At 39.9% G+C, this 13,732-nt stretch overlaps 1 protein-coding gene across 1 annotated transcript; it reads right to left on the reverse strand.

Moving 5' to 3' along the window:
* Positions 1-8,464: 8,464 nt before the first annotated feature.
* LOC311132642 (tumor necrosis factor receptor superfamily member 11B-like) lies at positions 8,465-12,620 on the reverse strand. The gene is made up of 4 exons (XM_084165902.1): positions 12,520-12,620; positions 11,999-12,380; positions 9,705-9,887; positions 8,465-9,610 (listed from the first exon to the last, which is right to left on the reverse strand). Exons 1-4 carry the CDS (start codon positions 12,523-12,525, stop codon positions 9,264-9,266), a joined length of 918 nt encoding a protein of 305 aa, XP_084022028.1. The 5' UTR covers positions 12,526-12,620; the 3' UTR covers positions 8,465-9,263.
* Between the last annotated feature and the right edge of the window lie 1,112 nt (positions 12,621-13,732).

Consider the following 13,732-nt stretch of genomic DNA (forward strand, 5'->3'; position numbering starts at 1 on the left):
GTGGAAAATAAGTATTTGGTCAATAACAAAAGTTTCTCGATACTTTGTTATATACCCTTTGTTGGCAATGACACAGGTCAAACGTTTTCTGTAAGTCTTCACAAGGTTTTCACACACTGTTGCTGGTATTTTGGCCCATTCCTCCATGCAGATCTCCTCTAGAGCAGTGATGTTTTGGGGCTGTCGCTGGGCAACATGGACTTTCAACTCCCTCCAAAGATTTTCTATGGGGTTGAGATCTGGAGACTGGCTAGGCCACTCCAGGACCTTGAAATGCTTCTTACGAAGCCACTCCTTCGTTGCCCGGGCGGTGTGTTTGGGATCATTGTCATGCTGAAAGACCCAGCCACGTTTCATCTTCAATGCCCTTGCTGATGGAAGGAGATTTTCACTCAAAATCTCACGATACATGGCCCCATTCATTCTTTCCTTTACACGGATCAGTCGTCCTGGTCCCTTTGCAGAAAAACAGCCCCAAAGCATGATGTTTCCACCCCCATGCTTCACAGTAGGTATGGTGTTCTTTGGATGCAACTCAGCATTCTTTGTCCTCCAAACACGACGAGTTTAGTTTTTACCAAAAAGTTCTATTTTGGTTTCATCTGACCATATGACATTCTCCCAATCCTCTTCTGGATCATCCAAATGCACTCTAGCAAACTTCAGACGGGCCTGGACATGTACTGGCTTAAGCAGGGGGACACGTCTGGCACTGCAGGATTTGAGTCCCTGGCGGCGTAGTGTGTTACTGATGGTAGGCTTTGTTACTTTGGTCCCAGCTCTCTGCAGGTCATTCACTAGGTCCCCCCGTGTGGTTCTGGGATTTTTGCTCACCGTTCTTGTGATCATTTTGACCCCACGGGGTGAGATCTTGCGTGGAGCCCCAGATCGAGGGAGATTATCAGTGGTCTTGTATGTGTTCCATTTCCTAATAATTGCTCCCACAGTTGATTTCTTCAAACCAAGCTGCTTACCTATTGCAGATTCAGTCTTCCCAGCCTGGTGCAGGTCTACAATTTTGGTTCTGGTGTCCTTTGACAGCTCTTTGGACTCCATAGTGGAGTTTGGAGTGTGACTGTTTGAGGTTGTGGACAGGTGTCTTTTATACTGATAACAAGTTCAAACAGGTGCCATTAATACAGGTAACGAGTGGAGGACAGAGGAGCCTCTTAAAGAAGAAGTTACAGGTCTGTGAGAGCCAGAAATCTTGCTTGTTTGTAGGTGACCAAATACTTATTTTCCACCATAATTTGCAAATTAATTAATTAAAAATCCTACAATGTATTTTTCTGGATTCTTTTTTCTCATTTTGTCTGTCATAGTTGATGTGTACCTATGATGAATTACAGGCCTCTCTCATCTTTTTAAGTGGGAGAACTTGCACAATTGGTGGCTGACTAAATACTTTTTTCCCCACTGTAACTTTAACCCATTAAAGTTATGTATAGTAACCCTAGGTGTAAAATAGTCAATAATGGCTACTTCTCAGAAAGTATTAAACTGTCAAGAGGAGTAAAACAAGGTTGTCCACTATTGGCATTGCATAAGAGATTCTCCAAAAAAATTAAGTTTTCCAGGCATTCATATATCAATTCCAGTCGTACTTTATCAAAAGCCTTTTCAAAGTCAGCTATGAATACCAGGCCTGGTTTCCCAGATTTTTCATAGTGTTCTATGTTTCCAGTTCTTCTCTTATATTATCTCCAATGTATCGTCCATGTAAAAAACCTGTCTGATTAGGATGAATAATATCCGACAATACCTTTTAAATTCTATGCGCTATGCATTTTGCTAGAATTTTTGCATCACAACACTGACATTTTTTAAATTGACTGGGGATTTATATTTACCACTTGGGTTCTGTTTCAGTAATAATGAAATCAGACTTTCTTGTTCAGTATCTGATAAAACTACAATTTTTTATAGGAGTGGTTCAAAAATAGAAATATATAAAAAAGAAAATAATAATAATAATAATAATAATAGAAAAAAAAGAAAATAATCCTTAGAATTAACTTCGGTTAGTGGAGATGGAGGAGACTGAAACAAAAACATATGGTTAAAGTACTTTGCTTCCTCTTTCAAAATATTGTTTGGTGAATCATGGGTGACTCCGACATTTGTAACAAGTTTCAGTAAATTCTTTTTGGTAGTATTTCTATGTTGAAGTTAAAAAATAATTTGGTGCATTTTCCCCCATATTCCATCCAGTTAGCTTTATTTTTTATTGTATATTAGACTTTCTTGAATAAGTTCCTCCATTTATTTTAGGTTTTCCTATAACGTATTCTGTGCCTCTATGGCACAGTTTTTATTGCTATCTATCTGTACTGTTAGTCCCTATATTTCCTTTGTTAATATGAATTATTTTAACCTAAATTGCTTTTGTTTTAAAGATGACTATTTAATTTCATGGCCTCTAAAAGCACATTTAAAATTGTCCCATACAATAAGGGGATCTGCTGTACCTACAGTATATTATGTTTGAAAAAATCAGTTATAAATTATTCTGTCCTGGTTAAAAACAAGTTGTCATCCAATAGGCTTTGATTGAATTTCCAATATCCTCGCTCACGTGGAAATTCTGTACGAATAATGTATATACCAATTATTTGATGGTCCGACCGCATTCTGCCCCCATCAACACTTTTTACACCTTTGGTGCCTGTGAGAATGGCATAAGAAAGTAGTCTAGACGACTAGCTTTATTGAGTCTCCACCAAGTACGGTGACGGAAAAAAGTATTTGATCCCCTGCTGATTTTGTACGTTTGCCCACTGACAAAGAAATGATCAGTCTATAATTTTAATGGTAGGTTTATTTGAACAGTGAGAGACAGATTAACAACCACAAAATCCAGAAAAACGCATGTCAAAAATGTTATAAAATTATTTGCATTTTAATGAGGGAAATAAGTATTTTACCCCCTCTCAATCAAAAATATTTCTGGCTCCCAGGTGTCTTTTATACAGGTAACGAGCTGAGATTAGGAGCACACTCTTAAAGCGAGTGCTCCTAATCTCAGTTTGTTACCTGTATAAAAGACACCTGTCCACAGAAGCAATCAATCAATCAGATTCCAAACTCTCCACCATGGCCAAGACCAAAGAGCTCTCAAAGGATGTCAGGGACAAGATTGTAGACCTACACAAGGCTGGAATGGGCTACATCGCCAAGCAGCTTGCTGTGAAGGTGACAACAGTTGGTGTGATTATTCACAAATGGAAGAAACACAAAAGCACTGTCAATCTCCCTCGGCCTGGGGCTCCATGCAAGATCTCACCTCGTGGAGTTGCAATGATCATGAGAACGGTGAGGAATCAGCCCAGAACTATGGTTCTGTGGTCCTCTGTAGCTCAGCTGGTAGAGCACGGCACTTGTAACGCCAGGGTAGTGGGTTCGATCCCCGGGACCACCCATACACAAAAAAAAATGATGCACGCATGACTGTAAGTCGCTTTGGATAAATGCGTCTGCTAAATGGCATATTATTATTATTATTATTATTATTATTATTAGAACTACACGGGAGGATCTTGTCAATGATCTCAAGGCAGCTGGGACCATAGTCACCAAGAAAACAATTGGTAACACACTACGCCGTGAAGGACTGAAATCCTGCAGCGCCCGCAAGGTCCCCCTGCTCAAGAAAGCACATATCCAGGCCCGTCTGAAGTTTGCCAATTAATATCTGAATGATTCAGAGGAGAACTGGGTGAAAGTGTTGTGGTCAGATGAGACCAAAATCAAGCTCTTTGGAATCAACTCAACTCACCCCAAGAACACCATCCCCACCGTCAAACATGGAGGTGGAAACATTATGCTTTGGGGGTGTTTTTCTGCTAAGGGGACAGGACAACTTCACCGCATCAAAGGGACGATGGACGGCACCATGTACCGTCAAATCTTGGGTTAGAACCTCCTTCCCTCAGCCAGGGCATTGACAATGGGTCGTGGATGGGTATTCCAGCATGACAATGACCCAAAACACACGGCCAAGGCAACAAAGGAGTGGCTCAAGAAGAAGCACATTAAGGTCCTGGAGTGGCCTAGCCAGTCTCCAGACCTTAATCCCATAGAAAATCTGTGGAGGGAGCTAAACGTTCGGGTTGCCAAATGTCAGCCTCAAAACCTTAATGACTTGGAGAAGATCTGCAAAGAGGAGTGGGACAAAATCCCTCCTGAAATGTGTGCAAACCTGTTGGCCAACTACAAGAAACGTCTGACCTGGGTTTTTCCACGAAGTACTAAGTCATGTTTTGCAGACGGGTCAAATACTTATTTCCCTCATTAAAATGCAAATCAATTTATAACATTTTTGACATGCGTTTTTCTGGATTTTTTTGTTGTTATTCTGTCTCTCACTGTTCAAATAAACCTACCATTAAAATTATAGACTGATCATGTCTTTGTCAGTGGGCAAACGTACAAAATCAGCAGGGGATCAAATACTTTTTTCCCTCACTGTATATCTCACTAGGTCAGGATGTTTACTTCTCCATACAGTATATCCACTAGTTCCAATATATCCATGATATTCGTGATGTCCTTAAGTGTATAAGGGTGATAGTTTGTAGTGCGATTTCCTTTACGGTCTATTGAGGTATTTAAAACCGTATTATATTATCCAAACAAAATAATAGTATTGTATTGCTTGTATGCTTGATCAATTATTATATATACAGTGGAGAGAAGAAGTATTTGATACACTGCCGATTTTGCAGATTTTCCTATTTACAAAGCATGTAGAGGTCTGTAATTTTTATAATAGGTACACTTCAACTGTGAGAGATGGAATTTAAGCTGGGACCACAGTCTCAAAGAAAACCATTAGTAACACACTACGCCGTCATGGATTAAAATCCTGCAGCGCACGCAAGGTCCCCCTGCTCAAGCCAGCGCATGTCAAGGCCCGTCTGAAGTTTACCAATGACCATCTGGATGATCCAGAGGAGGAATGGGAGAAGGTCATGTGGTCTGATGAGACAAAAATATAGCTTTTTGGTCTAAACTCCACTCGCCGTGTTAGGAGAAAGAAGAAGGATGAGTACAACACCAAGAACACCATCCCAACCGTGAAGCATGAAGGTGGAAACATCATTCTTTGGGGATGCTTTTCTGAAAAGGGGACAGGACGACTACACCATGTTGAGGGGAGGATGGATGGGGCCATGTATTGCGAGATCTTGGCCAACAACCTCCTTCCCTCAGTAAGAGCATTGAAGATGGGTCGTGGCTGGGTCTTCCAGCATGACAACGACCCGAAACACACAGCCAGGGCAACTAAGGAGTGGCTCCATAAGAAGCATCTCAAGGTCCTGGAGTGGCCTAGCCAGTCTCCAGACCTGTACCCAATAGAACATCTTTGGAGGGAGCTGAAAGTTCGTATTGCCCAGCGACAGCCCCGAAACCTAAAGGATCTGGAGAAGGTCTGTATGGAGGAGTGGGCCAAAATCCCTGCTGCAGTGTGTGCAAACCTGGTCAAGACCTACAGGAAACGTATGATCTCTGTAATTGCAAACAAAGGTTTCTGTACCAAATATTAAGTTCTGCTTTTCTGATGTATCAAATACTTATGTCATGCAATAAAATGCAAATGAATTACTTAAAAATCATACAATGTGATTTTCTGGATTTTTGTTTTAGATTCCGTCTCTCACAGTTGAAGTGTACCTATGATAAAAATTACAGACCTCTACATGCTTTGTAAGTAGGAAAACCTGCAAAATCGGCAGTGTATCAAATACTTGTTCTACCCACTATCTTCAAAGAAGCGTGGTGATGTTGGTAGTACATCTGTTCTGGAAATGTCCAGCTGTCAAAAGATTTTGGACTGAGGTAGATCATATGTTGTCTGGAATTTTTTATATACAGTTGAAGACGGAACTTTACACACATTAAAACTCGTTTTTCAACCACTTTACACATTTCTTGTTAACAAACTATAGTTTTGGCAAGTCGGTTAGGACATCTACTTTGTGCATGACACAAGTAATTTTTCCAGCAATTGTTTACAAACAATTGTTTATTATTTCACTTATAATTCACTGTATCACAATTTCAGTGGGTCAGACGTTTACATACACTAAGTTCATGGACATATTGACAATGGAACGAGTGGCTTCGGCCCTCCAGAACTATGACAATGGCCTAGGTGGTATTTGGGACGTTATAAGAACTTATGTTAAACATAGAGCATAGCCTAATATATCAATTGTCTGTATTTATTTATCAACGGTACCCCTCTCCCCTTCTATTGTTTATTGTCATGTTTGGATGTTTGTAGTCACTATGCTGTTGTTGTCATTGTAAAAAATTATAAATAAAATACATTTTCAATTTTTTCCAACTGAAATTTCTTGATTCACTGTCACAATACCCAACCTCAAACACACACACACACACACACACACAAGGAAGGGAGTAGCACAGCGTCAGTTGCAAATCAGTGTGGCTGGGTTATTAAGTGCCTTGCTCACGGGCACAATGGCAGTGAATGATGCCTGGGAGCAGAGAACAGACTTTTATCACCCGGCCCCAGTAGGGGATAATTCAGTTTTCCTGTACTTTCCCACAGCCAGCTAAATACTACTATGCTGTTCATCAAATTCCCCTTCAGCTACTATTTCCTTTTTCCTTCTACCCATAAAAGCCTTCAGTGTTTTGCTGTGTTTACATAATGAGAAAGCATCTGCAGGCCATCGGCCTTAAAAAACAAGGCTGGTGTGATACACTGCTTGCCTAATACACACTCCCTAATCGCTCAATAGAAAAGTATGTCCTCCATCAGTTTCAGTCAGTTTCACTGAGATAACCAGACAAAAAGGCTGTGTAATGTGGATAACATTGTGCACGGTCATTGATGATAATGGCCATGACTGTGCATTAGGAAGTGAAAATACGGTATATCACACAAAAAGGGTTTGTGATGAAGCCTGATAAATCGTAAAGGTACTGATGAGCATGTGATAACTAAGCAAATACTACAACACTGTGTTGAATGTTTATTTGCTAGGTGATGACTGTACACTGGGGAGAACATAGAGGAGCAGTTCTTTAAAACATTCAGAAGCAAACGTCTTTAGGTCTAGATCTCAGTTTATTGTCTGTAGCCTAAGAGTAAGTGATAATCTAGATCACACAAAGGGGGTGATGAGTTTGTATAAAATAGTATTAACAGGTTGGGCTATTGACTGGATTATTTGATTGCGGATTATTTGTGTAAATTGAGAGTGTGTTATGTTATTTGAGTCAAGTTATTAAATTGAAAACTTTCAGCTGAAATAATAATTTAAACTCTTCACGATGCAGGGCAAGGAAGTCAAGTGTGTATGTTGAATTGTTTTAATTGACTACTGAACTGACTACACATTCCAAGGGTAAGACTCAGAGAAAAATGGCTTTAGCAGATCAGAAACTTGTACTGTATGGTATATATATACCATGTACACGAAAGATAGTCTATTTGGTTATGGGTGCCGAGATTACTGCAAACATAGGTGGCATGTAAAGTTTAAAGCAAAATATAAAATACACAACTTTTCACAAATGAAAACAAAATGCTACTTTGAAGTGTAGAGAGACATTTATGTAAGAGTAGCCTCAAGTCCTTGTGTCTCACATGAACAATTACATGAAAATTATGTTTAAGCAGGAAGAACCATTACTGCAAAAAGCATTTCAGGACAGTTTTACGGATTGCATCTTATACTATATTAGAAAATATAACATATTAGAAGTTAAATACACATTTTCATTCTGCAAAAATTGAATTTTCCGTATTCAAAAAGTGTGCCTTAAATCAAACAAATATATTTCTTAAAATGCAACAATATCACAAAACATGTACTAAACCTGTTTACATAACAGCAACATTATTACATTTACGTTATTTAGCAGACGCTCTTATCCAGAGCGACTTACAGTTAGTGAGTCCATACATTTATTTTATTTTTTTTCATACCCCCGTGGGAAACGAACCCACAACCCTGGCGTTGCAAACGCCATGCTCTACCAACTGAGCTACATCCCTGCCAGCCATTCCCTCCCCTACCCTGGGCCAATTGTGCGCCGTCCCATGGGTCTCCCGGTCGCGGCCGGCTACGACAGAGCCTGGATTCGAACCAGGATCTCTCGTGGCACAGCTAGCACTGCGATGCAGTGCCTTAGACCACTGCGCCACTCGGGAGACTATTACTATTATGTGTGTGTGTGTATGTGTGTGTGTGTGTGTTTGAAGGTGTAACCATTGACAGCAACAGGGGTAGGAACATTATACATTTAACCCTCCCGTTGTCCTAGGGTCAAAATGACCCGCCACTGTGTTGAACCAACTTTCTTTAATTTTTATATTTTTGGGATCAGTTGTGAGAAGGAGGCAGTGAGACTTTAAAGAAAGTATCACTGCCTCCTTCTCACAAATGATCCAAAAAATATAAAAATTAAAGTAAGTTGGTTCAACACAGTGGCGGGTCATTTTGACCCTAGGACAACGGGAGGGTTTTTTAAGTAAAACAATCAATGAGACAATAGGTCTAGACCAGGGGTCCCCAGTTACATTCAGCCTTGGGCCGATTTTTCCTTGAGCTGATGGTTGGGGGGGGGCTGGAACATAGTTATAAATAATGGAGAAAAAAAGGTATACCCAAACTCGCTTCAGCCAGCTTAAAAGAGAAAGCTGGTTTGTCCCATCAATAAATCTATCAGATTTACGCAGAAACGGAGTGCTGCTTTTTCTTTATTCTGCCGGATAGTCACCATTCAAAGTATCCTGGGGTAAGGAATGTTTTTTGAATAGTTATAAATAATTTGTACACTGCAAATTGACCGCAAGAATCCCAAGCAGATATAGTATTTGACAAAAACAGAATAATTTCAAACCTTGACTACATTGGGATACAATCACATATGCCTCTATTTATGTGTAGGAATACTTGGGAACAGATTTCCTGAATTAAAATAACTTTGAGCTGATTTCCTGGTGATTTTACAGTCTTTTATGTCCAACAAAGAAAATGATATAGGCCTATAAAAAAACATATATACTGTATATACTGTACATTTTTACTTTTGCTCAGAAAACTTGTGGCCAAATAAAATACCAACGGGCCGAATTTGGCCCGCAGGCCAATATTGGGGAACCCTGGTCTAGACTGTATAGCCCACATACCCTATATGGACCATTTAAAATGGACACCTGTTGAACTGAATTACTTTTTGTTGTAATGCTCAAGATATGTTATTCAGAAGATGGGGATGACAGGCTACTTTAACTCATTTTGGGCTACTTCAACTAACCCTTCGCAGAGTTTGGATTGCTGGTCGATATATTTCAGTTTACGCTCTAGTTTGTCTCCCATATTGAAGGCCCCTATGTTCCTCAACACCTCAGGAAGTTTTCTAACCTGATCTTTCCCTGCACCTTGGTCCCAACTGTTCATAAAGTTGTTAAGACCCCTTCTAGAAAGCTTCATGACCGTTCCTCGGAGCGGTTTCTTGCCTCCTTCTTGTGGCAGCCTCATTGCTAACCGACGCATTTTTGTGATACCCATCGTCTGGTGAAGTTGAATGAAGAACGTAGGAAGGATTTCATGCAGATATTCAGCTCCATCTGAAAATAAAAAATATGGTTGGGAAACTTAAACTCAGTTGAGGCCACAAATTATTAGTTCATTATAAACATTGTTATTCAAAATGTGTTTTACCACGAGTTTTGAGGTCATCGCATGAGGCGCACAGTGTATCGTGCCAGCTCTGGCCTTTCAGCACCACGCGCAGTCCACCAGCTTGGCAGTTTGATTGCGCAACACAGGTCGCTTTTGCGGAGGAAACTTCAGAATAGAATCCGGGCTGACACTGCACACATTCTGTATCTTGTTGTGGTGTACCTGAGGAAATATTTTGAAATGTGTGCCACATTATTTATCTCAAAATAGTTTTAACCAATTAATTGAGGACCACAATCAATTTAAGATTTGATTTGGGTATGACATTTGATACATGCTAAACGGGAGGATTGATTTACATGTTTGCAGTGGCTAGTTTAACAAAACCAAAGTGTGTATTGCATTCACTACATGTCCATAGACTGCTTTCATGGTAATGAAACACATCTACATATCTAAAATAATTGAAGTATCCCTTTAATTCGCCTTAATTCGCGGATTTGTTATTGATGCCAAATGTCATTTTTTCTTTTTTACAATCCAAACCAAGACAAACACAATCAGGAGAGACTGAGACATCTGAACATGCAACGTACAGTTGAAGTCGGAAGTTTACATACACTTAGGTTGGAGTCATTAAAACTCGCTTTTCAACCACTCCACAAATTTCTTGTTAACAAACTATAGTTTTGGCAAGTCGGTTAGGACATCTACTTTGTGCATGACACAAGTAATTTTTCCAACAATTGTTTACAGACAGATTATTTCACTTACAATTCACTGTATCACAATTCCAGTGGATCAGAAGTTTACTGTGCATTTAAACAGCAAGGAAAATTCCAGAAAATTATGTAATGGCTTTAGAAGCTTCTGATAGGCTAATTGACATCATTTGAGTCAATTGGAGGTGTACCTGTTGATATATTTCAAGGCCATCTTCAAACTCAGTGCCTCTATGCTTGACATCATGGGAAAATCAAAAGAAATCAGCCAAGACCTCAGAAATAAAATTGTAGACCTCCACAAGTCTGGTTCATCCTTGGGAGCAATTTCCAAACACCTGAAGGTACCACATTCAGCTGTACAACAATAGTACACAAGTATAAACACCATGGGACCACACAGCCGTCATACCGCTCAGGAAGGAGACGCGTTCTGTCTCCTAGAGATGAACGTACTTTGGTGCGAAACGTGCAAATCAATCCCAGAACAACAACAAAGGACCTTATGAAGATGCTGGAGGAAACAGGTACAAAAGTATCTATATCCACAGTAAAACGAGTCCTATATCGACATAACCTCAAAGGCCCCTCAGCAAGGAAGAAGCCACTGCTCCAAAACCGCCATAAAAATGCCAGACTACGGTTTGCAACTGCACATGGGGACAAAGATCGTACTTGTTGGAGAAATGTCCTCTTGTCTGATTAAACAAAAATATAACTGTTTGGCCATAATGACCATCGTTATGTTTGGAGGAAAAAGGGGGATGCTTGCAAGCCGAAGAACACCATCCCAACCGTGAAGCACAGGGGTGGCAACATCATGCTGTGGGGGTGCTTTGCTGCAGGAGGGACTGGTGCACTTCACAAAATAGATGGCATCATGAGGAAGGAAAACTATGTGGATATAATTGAAGCAACATCTCAAGACATCAGTCAGGAAGTTAAAGCTTGGTCGCAAATGGGTCTTCCAAATGGACAATGACCCCAAGCATACTTCCAAAGTTGTGGCAAAATGGCTTAAGGACAACAAAGTCAAGGTATTGGCGTGGCCATCACAAAGCCCTGACCTCAATTCTATAGAAAATGTGTGGGCAGAACTGAAAAAGCGTGTGCGAGCAAGGAGGCCTACAAACCTGACTCAGTTACACCAGCTCTGTAAGGAGGAATGGGTCAAAATTCACCCAACTTATTGTGGGAAGCTTGTGGAAGGCTACCCAAAACGTTTGACCCAAGTTAAACAATTTAAAGGCAATGCTACCAAATATTAATTGAGTGTATGTAAACTTCTGACCCACTGGGAATGTGATGAAAGAAATAAAAGCTGAAATAAATCATTCTCTCAACTATTATTCTGACATTTCACATTCTTAAAATAAAGTGGTGATCCTAACTGAACTAAGAAAGGGAATTTTTACTAGGATTAAATGTCAGGAATTGTGAAAAACGCAGTTTAAATGTACTTGGCTAAGGTGTATGTAAACTTCCGACTTCAACCGTATGCATATGGAACTATAGACTGTAAACTATGATGATAAGAAAGTGTTTTAATCATAATAGATTAAGTGGAAATAATATTTTCTGTACGTAAAACTGGCTCTATTTTAGCCATACCTGTAATATTCGCTCCATACCCGGGGGGACATTCTTTATGTTTGATGCATGCTTCGTATTTCTTGTTGAAGTAGTAATCCTCCTTGCACTCGCACTCGCAGTTGTTGGATGGAGAACACTCCTGCTTGACGACCTGGTTCTCCGCGCACATGCTGCAGCGCAGGCACTTGGAGATGTGGTTCCAAAATTCTGTGTATGCCCCATTGGGACATTTCACACAGTCGCTCTTTTGCGTGGCACTGCACGGCGCGCGGAGGTACATTCCAGGTGGACAGCGGTCACACACTAACGATCGACCAGAGTAAGGATCATCTTTTTTGAAAGTTTGGGCGTGAAGTGGCATACTGGCATCAGCACTGACTAGCATCACCATAAAAAAGAGCTGTAGAGATAGAACAGACAGGTTGTCATTCAATTTGCTTGTACAGCATTCGGTTCACAAATTCATAATTCATATTCAGTTAATTGCAATGAACTAAAAACACAGTTTTCATACAGGCTAAGCATATGTTTCCACATACCATCATTGTGTAGGGTAATGCGCCTCTCCTTGGATTGAAATGGATGCTTTCTTTCTTTGGTCCAGAAACAAGTCCGCCTATTTAAGCGCGCGCCTATACAAGCACATTGAGCGTCATCGCGGTTGATTTTAACATAGCCTATTTACAGTTAAACCTGTTGACGTGGGAATGAGTAACCAATTTTAACCAAGCTGAAGCGTTACAAATTCCTCGATATAATTGTAAAGGTTATTCATGGAATCATGCATTAATTGCACTGATAGGAAATACTGGTTCTTGTTCTCGTTAGTCTATTCATAGGAGGAAATGTCACTATAAGATACTAGGAACTCTTGGGGAAGGACATATCAAAGAATATATTAACTAGCTTCCTCAATAGAAATGTAAAGGCTATTCATGGCATCATCCATGAATTGCACTGATAGGAAATACTGGTTAATGTTCTCGTTAGTCTATTCATAGGAGGGAAAAGTCATTATAAGATACTAGGAACCCTTGGGGAAGGACATTTCAAAGAATATATTAACTAGCTTCCTGAACCTCTCACCATGCGTATTTGCTATTAGCCTACATACAGGGTTGGGTAGGTTACTTTCTAAATGTAATCTGTTACAGTTGCTAGTTACCTGTCCAAAACTGTAATCAGTAATGTAACCTTTGGATTACCCAAACTCAGTAACATAATCTGATTACTTTTGGATTACAATCCCCTAAAGAAGTATTAGAAGAAGACCAAATGGATCCATCAAACACATTTGGTGCATCATAATAATGGTATCTGACTTGTGGTCAGACTTGCTCAGGTGGAACAAACTTAAACTTGCACCGTTTTTCAGTGCTGAATTGAATGTCATTGAGAAAAGGGAAAGGTGTCATAATGTATTTTTTCACAAACATCCTTTCTGAATTTAAAAGTAATCCAAGAAGTTTACAATATTTTAGCTGGTAACATAACTGATTACAGTTTGTTTTTGTAATTGGATTACATGTAATCAGTTACTCACCAAACCTGTAAGACATTAATTAGAAAAAATGTCTTCACCCATATGCAAAACTTCTACCTTTGAAGATGTCAATGTATGTTCAATTCAATCTTATAGCCAATGACCATATGAAAGTACCCTGTGGATGTCTTCCTCAGCCTGAACCTTGACAGGAAGTGCTTCACAGCTCTCTGGTCCATCTGGGTGATGCAACTGATGTTGCCCAGGCT

The sequence above is a fragment of the Coregonus lavaretus genome (assembly GCF_964263955.1).
Source record: "Coregonus lavaretus genome assembly, chromosome: 7".
NCBI lineage: Eukaryota > Metazoa > Chordata > Actinopteri > Salmoniformes > Salmonidae > Coregonus > Coregonus lavaretus.